A 20,981-nucleotide genomic window follows, 5' to 3' on the forward strand; every position below is an offset into this window, starting at 1 on the left:
CAGTTGGTAGTTTGCTAAGTCATTTTCATTGCAGACACGGTAGGTTAGTTGATTAAAATGGCACATATTGGTCATATTGAAACAACATCATATTTTCCATAGCATTTCATATGAGAAAACAGCTCATTTTCACTTAACAACTTCTCCTATTTATTAAAATTTTGTTTTCTTTTCCTAACTTGAGGCTCTCCAAACTACTGCGAAAAAAAGACACATTCATTTCAAATGTGCTGTGTAATATCTTGAAGTTTAAGTGAAGAAAATTTCCTCAGTAGCTACAGCGAGAATCAGAAATCATACTAACGCTCAGTTTATCAATGAAATTCATCGTATCAGAATGTTTTAATAATTTTAATGATTTATCCTATTTGCCTTTTGAAATGTTCCCATGGTTTGCCAGCTGTGCTGTGAGAAATACTTAGCCAAGACAAGACATGAGCCACAAAATCTTACAATATTTCAACAGAAGATGTTGCTTTGAAAGTGAGAATTTTCATAGTGAAGAAAAATGTGTGCATTGATGAAAAAACGAGAAGTGTTTTATCTTACACTGATCAGAACAGAATTGCTGGAATACCAAATTTCAATGGGGTGGTATAGTGGCTCAGTGGTTAGCACTCCTGCCTCACATCACCAGAGACCCGGCTTTGATTCCAGCCTTAGGGACGGTCTATATGGAGTTTGCACATTCTCCCCATGTCTGCATGGGTTTCCTCCAGATGCTCTGGAGGAATCCAAAGATGTGCAGGTTCGGTGAATTGGCCATGCTAAATTGCCCATTGTGTTCAGGCTAGGTGCAAAAGTCAGGGGTAAATGTACAGCAATAGGTTTGGGGAACGGGTCTAGGTGGGTTACTCTTTAGAAGGTCGGTGTGGACTTGTTGGGCTGAAGGGCCTATTTCCACATGGTAGGGATTCTAAAAAAAAGCGAACAACAATCTATAGTTTGAAGGTGGAAGAACACTCAGAATAGGAGAAGAATTGCCATGGAGAATGCACCAGTGGGATTGCTAACTTGCATAATGCTTGCCAAGCTCAACAGGGGTAGAGAAATTGGCTAGCACCCTAATAATGGGCACAAATATCACAATGCAACTGCAGAGGATAGACTAAACAAGATTCACTTGGCTGATAGCAGGTATGAAAGAACTGTCATATTGCCCATAGCTATGGGCCCATGGGCTAAATTGCCCATAGTGTTAGGTATGGGGTAAATGTAGGGGTATGGGTGGGTTGCGCTTCGGCGGGTCGGTGTGGACTTGTTGGGCCAAAGGGCCTGTTTCCACATTGTAACATTGTAACATCTCAGAGATTAGTGAATCTGTGGAATTCTTTCCTGCAGAGCACTGTCAAGACTGGTTCACTAAGTGCATTCAAAGCTGAGATAGACAAATTTTTAATCAGTGAAAGGATTTGGAGAAAAGGCAAGGAAATGGAGTTGAAGATTACCAGATCAGCCATGATCTCACTGATTGGTGAGGCACATATAATGGTGTGACAAGCCTACTTCTGTTCCTACATCTTATGGTTGTATTTTCACTGAAACGTAAATGTGATGCTGAATGCAATAGTATCAAACAAATCGCAGGAGGGGGAAGGAATGCCTTGCTTCCACCTCCAACTCCATTTTGGTTTCACAGCTCCCTCTCTATCTTTTCCTCATGTTCATTGTCATTGCACTATCCTTGACGGGCTTTGCATGTAAATTAATACTTTCATGAGAAATATAAGTGTTGGAGGATAAAGGAGAAAGAAAAATAACACAGGTGTGGTGGAAAGAACTGTTCAGTGGTTTGCTCAAGCACCTCTAGTTATAAAACAACAAAAGAATTTTTTTTTTAAAAATGGGTTCTTTATGTATATATTGGTTGTGGGTGGTTGCATCCTGTTCAATCATTTAAAAAAAAAACTTTTAGTTGTTCTTTCAATTGCACATCAGTTCCATGGTTCTGATCTTTGGGCACTTGGTGCACAGGGGTTGGGCAAGTCAGAGGGCCACTCGGGCCAGCTGCTGGCCCTGGCCAAGGTGGCCATCAGCAGGCCCAGGCAGTAGGCCTGAAACAAGGAAGTGTTCATATTTCCCGACTGCCTTCCCCTCTCCTGCATAGAGGATCAGGAGACTGGAAGAACACAGCAAGCCAGACAGCATTAGGAGGTGGAGAAATCAACGTTTCGGGTGTAAACCTTCTTCAGGGCTGAAGAAGGATTACAGCCGAAACATCGACTTCTCCACCTCCTGATGCTGCCTGGCTTGCTGTGTTCTTCCAGCCTAGTGCCTGTCTACTTTGGATTCCAGCATCTGCAGTTTTTTTTCTCTTCCCCCTCCCCTGTGGTTACATTCACATCTGGGTGCCCTTAGACAGGCAACACGTGGTGTCCACCAACACACTTAATGGGAGAGGTGGTTACCATGGGGGTTACATCATTTCCTCTTCCATCTCCATTTTAATTTAGTTCCCTCCCTCTCTACCTACCCTCCCCTGTTCTTTTTGTTTTCATTCTGCCCCTGTTGGGCAGCATTTTTAAAGCATTAATTCCTTAATTAGAATAGTTTCCCCCAAACTTCCCTGATTCACCACTATTATAGAGTCATAGTGTTGTACAGCATGGGCTGACCAGATATCCTAAATTAATCTCGTCCCATTTGCCAGCATTTCGCCAATATTCATATCCCTATCCAGATGCCTTTTAAATGTTGTAATTGTATCAGCCTCTGCCACATCCTCTGGCAGCTCATTCCATACATACCACCCTCTGCTTGAAAAAGTTGGTCCTTAAGTCCTTTTTAAATCTTTCCCCGCTCTCCTTAAGCCTATGCTCTCTGCTTTTGGACTCCCCTGTCCCCCCTCACATCCCCAGCCATGAGGAAAACACATCAGCTATCCACCTGATCCATGCCCCTCATAATTTTACATACTTTGATAAGGTCACACCTCAGCCTCCGATGCTCCATGGAAAATAGCCCCAGCCTATTCAGCCTCTCCCAACAGCTCAAGCCCTCCAACCCTGGCATCATTCAAAGTTTAACAACATACTTCCTATTGCAGGGAAACCAGAACTGAACACAGTATTCCAAAAGTGACCTAACTACTGACCTGTACAGCCACAACCATGACCTCCCAACTCCTATCCTCAATGCACTGACCATTTAGTTCCCTCCCATCTCTCCACCTTTTTGTTCACCTTTTGCCATTGTGACATTGACTGTAGTGGACAATGGTTGTTGATTATTCTTTCTTTAATTTGCTCATTGGAGGGCTTTTGTGATGCAGTGGCAATGTCCCTATCTCTTAGCCAGGAGGCCATGGTTCATGTCCCACCAGTTCCAGAGGTGTGTAATAACATCGTTGAACAGGTTGATTAGAAAACAGAGTGAATCAAACTTTTACAAATTAGGTTATTGGTTGATTTCTCACAATAAAAAGGTTAGCTCTCCCGACTCCTGGACTAAAATAAGCAGGTTGTAGAGAGGTCGTAGTTCATAACTGCCTGCCCCTCCCCCATGGCTACATTCCTGCCTGGGATCCTTGGAGAGGGACCATGCGATATCCCCGGGAGCCTCAAAGCTTATTGAGAGAAGTGGGCACCATAGCTGCTGAGGTGCATTATATCCGTCTCCATTTTCATTCAGTCCCTTCCCTTGTTTCCCCACCTTTTTGGCTTTTATTTTAAACACAGTCTCCGGTGGGCAGTATTTACTGTTTGATAACTGTAATTGGAGAATTGAATAAACTGGTAGAGAGCTAAGTTCCTTTGCAGTGGTGGGGGGGGGTGTTTCTGGTCAGGAGAATGATCTAGAAGAGAAAAGGTGGAGGCTGATGTTTCAGATTCTGTGATCCACCGTCCCATGTGAAAAAGCAACATAAGAACAGTATTCACCATTCGTCTTCTGAGTTTAAGTCCATGCCTCGTAGCTACTGGGTTAGCGGTTGTGCCAAGCAATCTACTAAAGTTCAGTTCATCCATAACCCCTGCAGTATCATAAAACCTTCAATAGCTGCCTGAACGGACTCTTTCCCAGCAAAAGTATTCCATTTCCCTGGTCTCTCACAATTGCAGATCCATGTTTTATCCTGTGAAAACACACAGTCAGCTTCTTTCTCATCTGACAACAACTCAAGTACCAACGTGATTCAGTTCCGCTCTCATTTCTGATATTCAATGATGGTATTGTGTGAATAAAGTGATTTGGACTCCATCTAGAGCTGAAGCCAGGATCTTAAACAAACTTTGTTGTTTCATGCTATTGAAGACACGGCTGATGTTCACTGTTCACCTTCCGTTTCCATTGCCACTCCTCCTTCCCCAGTACTTGGTAATCCCAATCCTCCCAATCTAGTCTAATGCTTCCCTATAACCTTTACTTGTTTTTTTTGATACGGCACCTCCCTTCTCCATCATCCCGACCCTTAACACTAATCTTCCTGCCTCTGCTTCTATATCAAGTGACTATTGGGGCCACACCTATCTCTACACTGATGACGCTCCAGCCATGGCTAATGCTTGGTCACTGAAAACATTTTTAGGGCTCCTAAAGCTTTATGGTCATTCCCTGAAAACTTGTCAATAAAAAAAAAAGTGTTGCCTCTCAAAAAAAGTGTTGCACTGTCAGGAATGGAGGCAACATGCAGAAGATAGAATCTATGCCAAGTAGAGTTCAGCTCGTAGGGATGACGAAAAGATATTATGGATGATTACAAGAATCTAACTTTATTGATTTGATTTGATTTATTGTTGGCACATGTACTGAAGTACAGTAAAGTGTTTTGTTTTACATGTGGCACAGGCAGATCATATCATACAATATGCATCAGGGTAATAGAACAGAGTGAGGAATACAATGTCATGGCTGCAGAGAAGGTGCACAAAGAGTGAGATCCACATTAAATTTAAAATTTGACAGGTCCGTTCAGAAGTCTAATAACAGCAGGGCAGGAGCTTTTCTTGAAACTTTTGATACCTGTGTTAATGTCAGCTGCCTGAGGAAGAGGTTAGAAGAGATTACAATCGGGGTGGGATGGGCCTTTGATATGTTGGCTGCGGGAAGTATAGATGATAAAGGTGTGGATGATGTAGAATCATAACAGTGGTTTGGAAAATCTAGTTGCATCTGAGCCCAGCATTTAGAGTACAGGACTGCAATCATTTCAATGAATAATTGTTGTGAATTGGCAGTGAAAACGTAGATCATCTCATTTAGTTCCTGGGCCATTGGCATATTCTGTAAACTCCCATGCAACAGCAAATACTGCTGTTGACAAGCAATACAATCTGCAAGGCTTGATCTGCAATGATGTTAACCTTTCAGGATCAAAGATTGCAATGCAATCAGTGTTTAATCAGGAAACCTTCAAGAGTTTACCATTGCAAAATAAGATGTCCAGAACAATTTATGCTAATATATTACAAATTTATACATTTAAATTGAGGTTGTTGGTGTCAATTCAAATGCAAATGACACTTGATTGAGGTGCTTGTATAACATTCAATAAATTGCAGACCAAGTACACCAGATGTGAAGTGCAGGAACACACCAAAAAAACTATGACTGAAATATTAAAAACAGAAGAACTGATTAGTTTTGAATTTGTTGTAAGTCACTGATTTAAACAGAAATCCTTTTAAATCTACAGAAAAACTGATTAGTTTGGACTAAGGTTCCCCCGTGTAATCTGTAAATACATCTGGCAAAATGCAGGCAAATGCATCTGTCAGCTCAGAATGAATTCACCGAGACTTTCAACAGCTCCTTCTCCCTCTAAAAATGAGTGGATAGACAACATCAACTTACTGCCAGAGGCTCGAGTCTTTCTCCAAAGTCCAATTTCCTCATTCTAAGGAAGGAATTCCTCATCATCATGTGACAACTACAGTTTTGAGATTTGGATTGACTTAGGCCATCAGGCTAGCAATCACTTGTCAAAGTGGCAAATTTTGGGACTCCTCACTGTGCAAGTGTTCCATTTCCTAGCCCCACTCAACCAAATTATAAGTAATTAGCCACAGTCCACCAAGGACCATTGTGCATCTTGCTCCAATAAAAAGGTTATCTGGTTTTGCATAGCTTAAAAAAATCTGGGGCTCTTTCCTGGATTATAAGATATAGGAACAGAATCAGGTTATTCAGCCCATTGAGCCGGCTCCCTCATTCTATCATGGCTGATGTGTTCCTCAACCCCACTCTCCTGCCTTCTACTCGTAACCCTTTACCAATCAAGAACCTGTCTATCTCTGGCTTAAATCCACTCAATAACTAGACCTCACAGCCTTCTACAAATAGATTACTCACTCACTGACTGAAGAGATGTCTCCTCATTTCAATTCTAAATGGTTGTTCCTTCACTCTGAGGCTATGCTTTCAGTTTGTAATCTCTCCTATCATTGGAAACCTCTCCTCCACGTCAACTTGATCCAGGGCTCTCAGTATTTCAGTCAGATCCCCCTCTCATCCTTCTAAATTCTATTGAGTACAGACCCAGACTACTCAACCGCTCCTCATATGACATCAGTTGTCTACTAGCAGTTTCTTTAAGGACCATTACATAAAACATAGAACATTACAGCGCAATACAGGCCCTTTGGCCCTTGATGTTGCGCCGCTCTGTCATACTAATCTGAAGCCCATCCCACCTACACTATTCAATGTACGTCCATTTGCCTGTCCAATGACGACTTAAATGCACTTAAACTTGGCGAATCTACTACCAATGCAGGCAAAACATTCCATACCCTTACATTAGTTAGATGACTTGCTGTCTGGTTCAGAAAATACCCAACAGTACCTCGATTTATATATTTCCAAAATACATGCAGCCTGAAGCAAGCTCTTCACCCACTTACAGCCCTTTCTCTCATCTTTAAAGAGAGAAATGGGCGAGCACCAATTAAAAATTACCCATTAAAACCAATTTCAGTTTTAAAACTGCCATCTAATTGAGGTAAGTGAACCTCACACAGACCAGACTCGAGATGCAAAAAGTATGTGGCTCATCAAAACCGTGGCAACTCACACAAAGAAAAATTCAGGTAGTTGCTTATTCGCCATATCACTCCAAGTTTTTTTCCAATTATCTGTCCAACTTGTTTCAGAAGGTTGAACCTACATCCACTTAATCCATCAAGCAATTCATTACAAATCCCAAGTACTGACTGAGTGAAAAAATTTACTTCCCGTCTCATGTTCTTTTGCCTAATGTGTAAAATCTCTGCCCTCTGTTTATCAACCCATTAGCAATTGGAAAAAAGTTTCTATTCACTTTGATCTAAATTCCTCATAATTTAAAAAATCTTGATCAAATTTCCTCTTAGCCATCACTACCTGCGAAGGAATCACAACTCTGTGGTCAGCCATGAAAATGATATCCCTTATCCAAGGAACCATTTTATTAAATCCCTTCTGTGCACTTCCAAAGCCTTGACATCCTTTCTAACATGTGGTTATATAGAATTGACCTAGATTTTGTATACCTTCTTGGCTTTTGTACTGTATTTATGATGCTTGGAATGCTAACGCAAAATTTTAACACTCTAGATTCTGGGGATCTGACACAAGGACAGAAAATGCTCGAGATAGGTCAGGCAGCAGCAGTGGAGAGCGAAAGAGTTAATGATTCAGGCCAATGAACTTCCATCATGAAACATGAAACAAAATCTAGGGCTGAACTTGCCCTCCCCCATGGCCACAAAAAAAAATCAGCTAATTCACAACTTCAAGGAGTTTCATGGAGTGTTCCCCTCCGTGAGCCCTGGTGACCTTTCTCACACAATTTTACACTGCTCACCTTATTAGGTACACATGCACATCCATGGCACCACACGAGTGGAATCTTGCACTCAGTAGCTGTGGAAATGCTAACACTTCACCATGTCCTTGGTCTGGAGGAATGTGCAGCAATGTCACAAGAAGTTTAATTACTTTCTGTATTCCAGAAGAGCAAGCACTTTCTCCCTGCTGCCTCACACTCACTAATTCCACCACTGCACCCACCAAACCCATGGTTTACCACTCTAAATACTGTGTGCTGCACTTTCCCTCAATGACTCTCACCTGCCCATTGCATCCCCCAAATATTGATCCTTCCTGTCCTCTGTACCTCCCATTTACTCATGAAACCTCACCATTTTTCCTGACCAATGAGCAGACCAAGCCCCTGGTTGAACATAGTCTCCCTTGACTGCTCACTGCCAAGAAAGACAAGTTCCCGAACTATCTGCCTCAGCAAAAGGTCAAGGCAAAGATGTTGTGAGCATCCAAGTGGGCACAAAGTGAGTAAAGACTAAGGAAGCAAAGCAAGCATTGCAATGTTAAAGTGCCAGCGAGAATTGAAGTGCTGAATGCTATTTTGAGACTAAGATGTGTCATGATGATGTACTGAGGCAGGTGTTTGGGCGATGCCAATCTCTGGACAGAGAGTACAGGCAGTCGCCAACCATGCAGTGTGCCCTGAGATGTTGGTGAATGCTGTCCAAGATTGAGTTCCCCTTCCCCGACCAAACAGAAGGCCTGTAGCCAACAGGTCTCCTCTAAGACTTTCATGTTAGGAATTGTCAATATCTAGCTTCTCTCCACTGCCTGGGAAAATAGCAAACTGCATGTGTACTAATGAAATGTTGGTGCACATAAATGGCTCCCTTGTTACTCACTAGCAATCTTCTCATCTAGCTATTGAAAGGCTGTTTGGAAAAATACCACTTCTCTGTTCTCACCATATCTTCCCAACTGACTTATGACTGCCTGTGAATTCCAGGGCCTGGGCATGCTCAGCTCCTTGTCTCTGTCCATAGGTGCTGCCTGACCTACTGAATATACCCAACACCTCCTGTTTTCACTGTCTTTATGAACTGCTTAGTTAAGCTCTCCAATCATCTGCAAATGGTGTTTGTGTACAAACACCTTCAATTCTTTACAGAGTCGTTACACTGCAGAGGGAGGCTGTTTGACCCATCTTATCTGTTTCTCCAAAACTGTACCGTTTAGATTTGCTGGTCTTGCTCTCTCTCCATTCCTCCTACTGAATGGTACCAACTGGATTGCTCTCTGAAAGTCAGGAGTGTGCTTTAAATAATCAGTCTGCAGTAAAATAAAGTCAGGAGGGAATGGGAGAGTGGGAGTGTGGTAATGATCATAAGACTTCAGCAGGTATTCGTCTCAATTGCTTCATGTTTTATCTCGATAAATATGGTGAACAGCCAGCTGCAAACCAATAGTTCTTGCCTCTACTCATATCAAAATGATGTCATTCAAGAAAGGAAGAAAAATAGACCAGTTGACTCTTCGAGCCTGCTCCACCATTCATTAAGATCATGAGTTTAACCTCAACGTTGCATTCCTGATCATCCCTAATATAGCTGCTTTGGCTAAAGGGATCAAGGAATATAGGGCAAGACAGCAGGAGTAGGGTATTGAGCTTGATGATCAACCATGATGGTGGTCAAGGCTCAAGGCGTTAAATTGTCTACTTCTACTCCTCTACCTACTATGTTATCATGTAAATGTGCCAATTTTCATGACGGTTTACCTTCACCAGTTTATCATCCTAACACTTGGTGGTGAGATAACGGTGAAAGGGGACAAATTGAAATCTTAAGGTGGCACTATTTGGATTTGATGTATTTATCTTTTGCAAGTCATACCCTGGAACATCCCATAATCCAACAGCACAGAACAGTCCATGGTCATCGTACTGTTGGTGTCTATCAATGCTTAAATGGATTGGAATGACATTTGAGAATGGGAGGAGAGTAGAATAAAATGTCAGGGTCAATTTTTTTAAAAAGCAGCATAAGTGATTTATAAGGGTATGATAGACAGTCTAACAAAGATTTCTGTACGTGTCTATTTTAAACAGCAGCTTGTCAACTCAGAATGACAGCTTCTCAATATGTAAATTTAAATATAATAACTAAGGAACAAAGGCAAAATCTGTTCGTGATTTTTCAGCAGCATTTGAGGGATTTGTTCCACAACAGGGTGCATCTTTTAAGATCTTGCCTGAAGCTACTATGTTGTTTTTTTACATTAAAAATCTGACTAAAGTAACAGTACAAAAGATCCGCCCCAGATATTCTTTGCACATTTAGCAAGGATCTGTCATCAATTTACTCTCAGGTGTATTGAATTCTCTGTTGGGTCCTGAACAAAACTGATCTGCTGTTGTCTCAATGGCCCATGATATACAAAGGAAAATGTTGTGCTGTGGCAGTTCTTCAGGATGTACTGAGCATGTTACAATTCTGTAAATGCTAGTGTGACATTCTTTGTGTGTGCAAACAAATGTGAACAGATCAATTCCTGAAAGCAATTCAGAAGCACTAACTGTTCGAACAGTTTACCTGAAGCCTCCTGCATAATAACTTTAAGATATTGATCAGTTGTAAATATGCAAGTGTTTAATGCTCCAAAATTACCTGTAGTCATTACTGTCACTGCATACCAATCCCTGAAAGTGAATCAACACCCAGATATCTACCTTGCTATAAAAGGTACAAATCCGATATTTAGAACTAACACTTTGAATCATATATTTTAATATAATAAGTATCTGCCACCATCACCACCTTTTAAACAGCTTCTACAAGACTTCAATCTTAACTTTGAGTTGCAATGAAAATGAGCTGTATTCTATTGATGTTTCAATTTAGCACCTACAATTAAGGGGGAAAAGAGCTTAAAGGGAAGTTATATGAAATAGGAGTCAATCATTCAAGTGAGATGCAGCAAGTTTCATCCAGAAACTATTATGTCATTGTTCTGTCTTTTCAAATGTAATCAATTGTCTGCAATGAAGATTACCAAGAAACCACACAAATTTAGCTACCAAGCTTACTGTTCCCAATCTTTACCAACTCTACAATTTTTCAAATGATGAATTTTCTTTTCTGGGAATCTGTTACACTTTAGGAAAAAAGTAACTTTCTTTAGCCGTCACTGTTTTCTCTCAAGTTTGCTCAGATATTTGAAACCACACAAAGATGAGTGCAGGGTACACACATCAACATTTTGAGATTGGTGCACATATCTGCATTATTCACAACAAATAATCAATATTTTGAAATGCAGTGTCAAAGGACTAGTTAGTATTAGCAATCTTCCTACTCGTATTAGTTAGCCATTTTCTTTCTGGAAGTCTCTGTTTTGCAAGGCGTTTTCTGTTTCCACACAATTCCCATTCCTTTGGAGAAAATATTTCAACTCTCAGTTCTCTCTCCCAATGGCTTTCATGAAAACCTGCAACCCACCAGGTGACACAGACAGATGTAAATCTGAGTCGCACCGTTCCAGGGTGAAATGGGTTAGCACGCTTACCTTTTGAGCCATGAGAAACCTGTCTGGTTAGCTTTCACTGATTACTTGAGGTTTAAATTGTTTTAAGTAAGTAAAATTTGGTAGAATTGCTCTGTAGATTACGACATGAATTCTCAACCTTGAGCACTGTAGCAAATAGACAAGGATTATGAAGGCTATAAGAAAGTGGGATAAATACACAATCAATTACAGCTGAAAAAAGATCAGTTTTTTGAAGAAAAGACATGCCAACCACACAAATGTCGGATAGAATCACTATTCCCTGAGATGCATAAACCATGAAAACACAAATGCAGTAGAACTTGACTAAGTATGCAAATATTTCCAAACGATACCAAGAATATACACAAAGAATCCTAATGGTAGTCGATGACACAATGTTCATGTCCCATCTTGCCAGGCGAGAGCTCTATTGTGAAATGATGCAGTTCAGTTAGAATTAAAACAAGTAAGGTACATTCACACACTAAGTGTTCAGACATCATTATGATTTGCAAATGCATTTTCCAATAAATTGAAAAATATACAATATCCTGATTCCATACTGACAATTACATAACTGTGAAAAACAAAGCTTAAAATCAATTGGCTTAAACATGATCAGGAACAGGTTTAGATTTTGAGCCATTTATATTCACATGAATATACTATTCTAATCATCTGTGAAGCAAGATGGATTTTTTTTAAAAAAGTGAATTCTTGAAGAGATTTAGAAAGGAGAATGAACACAAATCCTTCTGCTTCTCTGAGAATCAATTCTATTTACAAACTAATGGGTGGATTTGAAAATAATTTTAACCATTCAGCTGACTGAATCAGGACTGCAAGTTATGTTTCCTTGCCAATCTTTTCCTGCCTCTCCAGGTTCTGCAGATGCTAAACCCCCTCGACAACTAGAGTTTAAGTAGTCATTGTTCACCTATGAGCCTTGAACAACACCAGAGAATTGAATGGACATCACCTCAAGCTCAATGACAGGGCAAAGGTGCACACTGCTATTTAGCAATTGATGGTGGGGTTCCCATTACTTGCCACCAGTCCAAGATGTTTGAGGTAAAGTGCATCCTGACTACCACTCCAGACTGTAATGGTCTGCAATGTGATGGAACCAGTGAGAGACATCAATCCATCAGAAGTCACATGACACCAGGTTATAATCCAACAGGTTTATTTGAAATCACAAGTTCTGGTTTAAAAGTTGTGCTTTGGTTTAAAATAAACCTGTTTGAGTATAACCTGGTGTCATGTAACTTCTGACCTTGTCCAATCCAGTCCAACACTGGCACCTCCACACCATGGCAAGCCATTGAACCGTCAGTCTGAGCACCCAGTTTGATAGGAGAGTGAATAATTCATTGCCAAAGAAATGAAAACATCCTATTTCATTCACATTGTAACAGGTCACAGGGTAATGAGTTGGCAAAGAGATTTGTTCTCACCTTCAGTGCAGTACCGCCCCATATAGCTCGTGTTAGTACAGTCACAGGTAATCTCCCCTTCTATCCACGAGCACACTCCACCGTTTTCACAAGGATTCTCAGTGCAAATACCTTCCTTGTCCAGTCTCACTAAGTGACTCCCAAGCAGCACTGGCGCAGAGTCTCCATACTTCAAGTCTTCGATAAATCCTTTGAAGGGGGGTGCCCGTTGCACCAGGACGGAAGTCAAGGTGGTCTCTCGAATGTCCTGGGGGACCCCACCCACGAATAGGTCGCTGGCCACCTTCATGTACTGCCGCTGGGGCTTGACCTCGGCTGACCGTGTGTCCCCGTCCAGGACCAGCACGGTCCTGAGGAAGTTGCGGCTGACCATCAGAAAGTGCCACTTGCCATCATCCACCCTCCTGTCCATCTCCACCGAGGCTTCGTAGCAATCGATGCTGTACTTGAGCTGGACCCGGCCGCCGGCGATGGCCAGTTGCAGGAAGTCGCAGAAGCCGCCGTCGTCCAGGTACAGCAGAAGCGCTTCGGGCAGATTGGTCTTAAACTGGAAACTCAGGTCACTTCGACTGCCAGCCTCCCAACGCGAGAAGCGACTCCACAAACCGGGGCTCCCTGTGAACTCCAGCCCCAGGCAGATCCCAGCCAAGGGGCCCAGGAGCAGCACCAAGCAGAAAGAATCCATGGTTAACATTGTGTTAACAGAAGCACAGATATAAATGCACACACACAGCCAGGGGAGGGATAAAGCAAACAGACTAAACAAAATAGATTACTCCACCCCTGTTAACTCTGATTTCTCTCCACAGATGTTGCCAGACCTGTTGAGCTTTTTCCAGCAATTTCTGCTTTCGTTTCTGATTTATGGTTCTTTCTTTAAGAAAGAAACAATTCCCCGCTCACAGCAAGATGTAGTTTAAATCCACACTGGTCAAAGTCTGAGAGGTCATCAGCTGAGTTAGATCAAAGCAATCCCTCGAATACTGGCAGATCCCCAGTTTTAGAAGATTGTCCACATCCCAAAGGCACAGGCAGCGGACAATGAGAAAAATGCACAGCGAAGCTTTCACTTGTGTGTGTGTGTGTGTGTGTGTGTGTGTGTGCACAAACAAATCTGACCAACAGTTTGTCTAGATAGTCAAAGATGTAAACTCCTCTGAGTCGTTCAACAGAAAACCACCATCCACAGGGCAAAAACTGCACCGGTATTCCTCTCTGCGGACAGGAATATGCAGATCGATCCTGACTGTCACTTGTTGGATGCTATTAGCGTAACCCACAGGCGCCACATGATGCTTTTGTATCTGCTCCAGCCACAGAGAAGCCAAATCACCCCTGACAACCTGCAAATGAAATTAGAACATGATTAAAAACATGGATTTAATTTTACAATCAAAAACAGAAATTGCTGGAAAGGATCAGCAGGTTGTGATGCTGTCAGACCGCCTGAGCTTTTCCAGCAATTTCTGTATTTATTTCTGATTTCCATCATTCGCAGTTCTGTTTTTATTATGCATTTTTAATGCATTTGTTTTTGTTTCTGATTTCCATCATCTGCAGCTCCTTAACTCTGCATTTTTGTTTAAATCACAGATCAAATAATTTAGAAACGCCTTCCTAAATAAACAATAGTTTTAAACTAGATTTTTCAATCGACCTGTTCAGTCACATCTCAGACTGGTGGGAGTCAAACTGGAGCTTCCTAGGCTTGAAGATGGGACACTGTCACTTGGCTACAAGAGCAATGCCACTGAAGGTTAGCAGCTTCATCAAGCAGTGATTTTTGTAACTGAACAAAATCTGTCAAAACCCTCCGAATATCCCAAATTATAATTCACTCACACTACTGCTGATATGATAGATTCACTCATTCAGCACCCAGCTGGTCAGTCATCTGGGAGGGAAATATCTTTCCTTCCTTAAAATATTAAGAGAAATCTGAGGCTCAAGTCTCTGAATTAACTGAGAAAGTAAAAATTTGCTCTAAAGCTTTCTAGAACTAGTTATGACAGCCTAATCCTACAATAACTCAGCTCCTGACTCCCCAAAAGCCTGTCCACCATCTACAAGGCACAAACCAGGAGTGCGATGGAATACTCCCCACTTGCCTGGATGGTTGCAATTCCAACAACACTCAAGAAGCTGGCCACCATCCAAGACATGGTGGCTTAGTGATTAGCATTGCTGTCTCACACCCAGATTTGATCCCACGTTTGGGTAACTGTTTGTGTGGGTTTCCTCTGGGTGCTCCAGTTTTCTCCCAGTGTGCAGGTTAAGTGGATTGGCCATGGAAAATGCAGGGTCCCAGGGATAGGATGGGGGTATGGTCTGGGTGGGATGCTCTTTGGAGGGTCAGTGTGGATATGATTCTATGATCTAGGACAAGGCAGATCTCTTGACCAGCAGAAAGTGAGGACTGCAGATCAGTGTTTTCAGTGTGGTGCTGGAAAAGCACAGCAGGCAGCATCCGAGGCGCAGGAGAGTTGACGTTTCGGGCATAAGCTCTTTATTAGGAATGAGGCTTCTGGGTCGGGGCTGAGAGATAAATGGTAGTGTTGGGGGTGGGGCTGGGGGGAGGTAGCTTGGAAAGCAATAGGTGGATGAAGGTGAGGGAGACGGTGATAGGTCAGAGGGGACAGTGATGGATGGGTCTGGAGGGCAGTGCTGAGTTGGAGGCCTGGGACTGGGATAATATGCAGGTGGGGAGAAAATGAGGAAGCTGTTAAAATCCACATTTATCCCATGTGGTTGCAGGGTTCCAAGGCAGAATATGAGGCGTTCTTTCTCCAGGCGTCAGGTGCTAATGTTTTGGCGGTGGAGGAGGCCCAGGAGCTGCATGCCCTTGAAGGAGTGGGAGGGGGAGTTGAAGTGTTCAGCCACAGGGCAGTGGGTTTGGTGGGTGCAGATGTCCCAGAGATATTCTCTGAAATGATCCACAAGAAGGCGTCCTGTCTTCCCGATATAGAGGAGACCACACCGGGTGCAACGGATGCAGTAGATGACATTGGGAGAGGTACAGGCAAATTTATGGCAGATGTGGAAGGATCCCTTTGGGCCCTGGACAGAGGTGAGGGGAGTGGTGTGGGTGCAGGTTTTGCACTTCCTGCAGTGGCAGGGTAAGGTGCCCGGAGTGGGGTGTGGGCTGGTGAGGGGTGTGGATCTGACAAGGGAGTTGCGGAGGGAATAGTTTCTTCGGAATGTTGATAGGGGCGGGGATAGAAATGTATCTCTGGTGGTGGGGTCTGTTTGGAGGTGGCAAAAGTGGCAGAGGATGATGCGTTGTATGCGGAGGTTGGTGGGGTGGAAGGCGAGGACCGGGGTGGGGTTCTGACCTTGTTGCATTGGGAGGGGTGGTGTTCAAAGGCGGTGGTGCATGAAGTGGAGGAGATGCGCTGGAGGGCATTGTCAACCATGTGGCAAGGGATCAATGTTTCAGGCATAAACCCATCATCAGGAATGAGGCTTATGGGTCGGGACTGAGAGATAAATGGGAGGGGGTGGGGTTGGGGGGAGGTAGCTGGGAAAGTGATAGTTGATGAAGGTGAGGGAGAAGGGCTGGTGGGGGTGTGGACCTGACAAGGGAGTCCTGTTCCTCGGATGCTGCCTGACTTGCTGTGCTTTTCCAGCACCACAGATCTCTTGACCAATAATGCTCTGTAGCAGCATGTAACTTCTACAACATACACTACAGAAATTCATTAAGGCTCATTAGACAGCACCTGCCAAACCCACTTCCATTTTGAAGGGCAAGTGCAGCAGATATGTGGGAACACCACCACCTGCAGAGTTCCCTCCAAGCCACCATTTAATAAGGCATTGTCGTTCCTTCACTGTCGCAGGGTCAAAATCCTGGCAATCCCTCCCTAAGGGCATTATGGGTCTGCCTGCAGAAAATAGACTGCTGCAGTTCAAGAATACAACTCACCACCACCACCTTCTCAAGGGCAACTAATAGTAGGCAATAAATAATGGCCCAGGCAGCAACACCTACATCCCATGAGTGATCAATACAAACAGTGAAAATGTAAGCTATAACTAAATGAAAAATAATTAGATTTCTGGGATGTGTGATTGCTATCACAAGTATGTACCAAATTTCAATGCTACAGCTGTTCCACAAACAGATACTCTCCAAAAACCAAAGTGAATGTACTGTGGTCAGGAGCCGGTCAGCATCTTTGGAGGGAGAAGCATGTATACGTCTTCATAACCAATTACTGCATCTTCATCAAATAAGTTTTATTTCCATAGCAAACTAATAATTTCTTTAAAACCTGATGTAGTAAAATATTTAATTGGCCACTTCAGTATCTGGAACAACCTTTCATTTTATGTTGAGCCCTGTGATGTAGCAGGACTAGAGCAGCATTGCAGTCCTCCGTGAAGTATCGACTTTTGGTTCTTTCGAAATCTATCTTAAATCTGTGCCCACTGTTTGCCTATTTCTTACAAATAGAGACTTGTTTCTTCCCATAGACACCTTAAGGCACTTCACTCCACTTGAACACCTCAATTAAATCTTTCTTCAACCTTTCCTGCTTTAAAAAGAACAATCCCAGCTGTTCTAACCTCCCCACATAACTGAACAGCCTCATCTTTGGTACCTTGCCAGTGAAGCACCTTTGAATCCACTCCAACATAGGCAAAGACAAAATATCCCAAGACACTTCCCAGCAATATAATCAAACAAAGATCAACAATGATTTAAAGAAAGAATTATGATTTTTGATTTGATTTATTATTGTCACATGTACCTAGCTACAGTGAAAAGTTTTGTTTTGCATACAGTACAGACAAATCATACCATACAAAAGTGCATGAGGGTGATAGAACAGAGCAAGAAATACAATATTACAGCTGCAGAGGTGAACAATGAGTGAGATCAACGTTTAGATTTAAATGTTGAAAGGGCCATTCAAAGTCTAATAACATCGGGGAAGAAGCTGTTCTTGAATCTCTTGGCATGTGTGTTTAAGCTTTTGTATCTTCTGCTGGAGAGTCTGGAAAGTGGAAGAGAACTGAATTTCCACTCATAGCAGTTGCTGGCATTTTTAGCTTCTCCCTAAGTGCGTGTAAGAAGGTGGTGGTAAGCCATGTTCAATCACTGCAGTCCTTAAAGTTTCACAAACAATCCAGACTGGTGGTGGGTGGACGGGCTGGGAACTCGTGTGTGTGTGTGTGTGTGTGTGAGTGAGTCAAGGTTAGATCTCATGGAATACAGGGAGAGCTACACGTTTGGATACAGAACTTGCTTAAAGGTAGAAGACAGAGGGTGGTGGTGGAGGGTTGCTTTTCAGACTGAAAGCCTGTGACCTGTGGTATGCCACAAGGATCGCTGCTGGGTCCACTAATTTTCATCATTTATATAAATGATTTGGATGTGAACATAGGAGGTATAGTTAGTAAATTTGCAGAATACACCAAAATTGGAAGTGTGGTGGACAGTGAAGGAGGTTACCTCAGAGTCCAACGGGACCTTGATCAGATGGGCCAATGGGCTGAGAAGTGGCAGATGGAGTTTAATTCAGATAAATGTGAGGTGCTGCATTTTGGAAAGGCAAACAGAGCAGGACTTATACACTTAATAGTTAGACCCTGGGGAGTGTTGCTGAACAGACACCTTGAAGTGCAGGTTCATTTTTGGAATACTGTGTGCAATTGTGGTTTCCTTCTTATCAGAAGGATGTTGTGAAACTTGAAAGGGTTCAGAAAAGACTGACAAGGATGTTGCCAGGGTTGGAGGATTTGAGCTATAGAGAGAGGCTGAATAGGCTGGGGCTGTTTTCCCTGGAGCGTCGGAGGTTGAGGGATCACGGTATAGAGGTTTATAAGATCATGAGGGGCATAGATGAGATAAATAAACAAGGTCTTTTCCCTGGAGTGGGGGAGTCCAGAACTAGATGGCATAGGTTCAGGGTGAGGGGGAAAGATATAAAAGGGACCTAAAGGGCAACTTTTTCACACAGAAGGTGGTGAGTGTATGGAATGAACTGCCAGAAGAAATGCTGGAGGTTAGTATAATTACAGCATTTAAAAAAAACATCTGAATGGGCATCTGAATAGGAAGGGCTTAGAGGGATATGGATCGAGAGTGTGGTGCTGGAAAAGCACAGCAGGTCCAGCAGCATCAGAAGAGCAAGAAAATCGATGTTTCGGGCAAAACCTCTTCATCAGGAAATGTCATTCCTCATGCTCCTCAGAAGCTGCCTGACCTGCTGTGCGTTTCCAGCATCACACCGTCAACTGTAATCTCCAGCATTTGCAGTCATCACTTTCTCCTTAGAGGATATGGGCCAAGTCCTGGCAAATGGGACTAGATTAAGTTAAAAATCACACAACACCAGGTTATAGTCCAACAGGTTTAATTGGAAGCACACTAGCTTTTGGAGCGACGCTCCTTTATCACCTGATCAGGTGATGAAGGAGCGTCGCTCCGAAAGCTAGTGTGCTTCCAATTAAACCTGTTGGACTATAACCTGGTGTTGTGTGATTTTTAACTTTGTAAACCCCAGTCCAACACCGGCATCTCCAAATCGGGACTCGATTAGGTTTGGATATGTAGTTGGCATGAACAAGTTGGACCAAAGGTTCTGTTTCCCTGCTGTACATCTCTATGACTCTATGATAAGGGAAAAAATATATTTCAAAGTCACTTGGAGAACTTGCAGGAGATGCTCCCATTTACTGTTTTCTGTGTGGAAAATGTCACGGAATCGAAGATGCTGTCAAAGAAGCCATGGAGTAGGACTGACTCTGGAACTGCTAGATCACTTTTCACAATCACATAACAGTCTGGTGGGAGAATAGCGTAATCCCATTTCAAAAACCCAATTTCAGAAAGCTTAATTACAGAACTTTCTGACTTGAACTCAAGGGCAAAATTTCTAACTGTGCAGACCATATTAAACTCAAATATAGTCAGCAGTGAGGAGCACAGTAACAGATTTCAAAAGGACTGAGAATCAGAAAATAAGATAATATTCAGCAGGTCAGACTGCACCTGTGGAGAGACAAAATGGAGTCAATCTTTCAGGTCAATGGTCTTTCCTTCAGAACTCCTGGAAAAAGACGTTATCAATCTGAAAAGCTTAACTGTGTCTTTTCTCTCTCCAGAGATGTTGCTTGGCCAAATGAATATTTCCAGACTTCCTGTTGTTATTTCAGATTTCCAACATCTGGACTATTTTGCTGTTGAGCATAGATAGACTTGCAAAGAAATGGCAGGTGATAGTTGACGTGGAAGTGTGATGTGATCCCTTTAAACAGGAATAATAAAGAGGAGAAACAGAAAATAAATGATACCATTTTCAAGTGACACGTGAACATTAAGACCTAGTGCTGAAAGCTCACAAGTCTTTGGGTAACAGGACTTTTTAGGGAAGAAACAAAGAAGGTCGAACTTTATGGAATTCCGTCAGCACAGAGGTGAAGTGTGATGCCAAGACTTTGGAAAGGTTATCAAGATCTTGAACATTAAGGTGTAGAGGAAATTCTAAAGAATGAAACAACAGAAGAATAATTTCAGTTTCATGTTGTGTAAGAGAGACTGTGGTTTCACTCCTCAGAGCAGAGAAAGTTAGTACTGATGTTTGAAATGCTGAAGTTCTGATTGGGTGAATACAAGAAGCTGTTTCCACTGACAGAAATGTCAGTATGCTAAGATTCAGATTTAAGGTCATTGACAAAAATAAAGAAAGAGAGTGGCGATTAGAAGAATACTTTCATCATGAACTAACAAAATTGTCCTGATTTAAAACAGGCGGCCTTGAAGCTTAGTGGAAGTGGGCTCAATAATAGTTCACAAAAAAGGAACTGGATAAATATATGAAGAGAGGAGAAAACAGTTCCAGTGTTTTGGGGAAAGAGCAGAGCAACAGGATTAATTGAACAGCTCTTTGAATGAGTACAGGATTGAGGGGCTCCTTCTGTCCTGCATCATTCAATGTTGTCACTTTTATTTCCAAATATGTGGAGGCCAATATTTCCCAAAGTAGAGTTATACAGTCATACAGCATGGAAACAGACCCTCTAGTCCAACCCGTCCACACCAACCATGTCCCCAAACTAAACTCAAACCACCTGCCTGTGCTTGGCACATATCCCTCCAAGGAGAAAGTGAGGACTGCAGATGCTGGAGATCAGAGCTTAAAAATGTGTTGCTGGAAAAGCGCAGTAGGTCAGGCAGCATCCAAGGAGCAGGAGAATCGACGTTTCGGGCATGAGCTCTTCTTCAGGAAT

The 20,981-nt window shown here is 42.5% G+C and overlaps 1 protein-coding gene across 37 annotated transcripts in view; it reads right to left on the reverse strand.

The window, feature by feature from the left end:
* The window catches only part of nrxn3a (neurexin 3a), a 2,002,176-nt gene that overhangs the window by 1,944,097 nt on the left and 37,098 nt on the right, over window positions 1–20,981 (reverse strand). For all 37 annotated transcript variants that reach the window (XR_006312691.1, XR_006312690.1, XR_006312692.1 and 34 more), the window contains exon 2: window positions 12,744–14,086. Coding sequence is in view for 34 of the 37 variants with exons in the window: in XM_043697017.1 (XP_043552952.1) it covers window positions 12,744–13,437 (694 nt within the window). In the remaining 3 variants the exon portion in view is untranslated. The remainder of the gene's footprint in view (window positions 1–12,743; window positions 14,087–20,981) is intronic.

The sequence above is a fragment of the Chiloscyllium plagiosum genome, chromosome 10 (genome assembly GCF_004010195.1).
Source record: "Chiloscyllium plagiosum isolate BGI_BamShark_2017 chromosome 10, ASM401019v2, whole genome shotgun sequence".
Lineage (NCBI taxonomy): Eukaryota > Metazoa > Chordata > Chondrichthyes > Orectolobiformes > Hemiscylliidae > Chiloscyllium > Chiloscyllium plagiosum.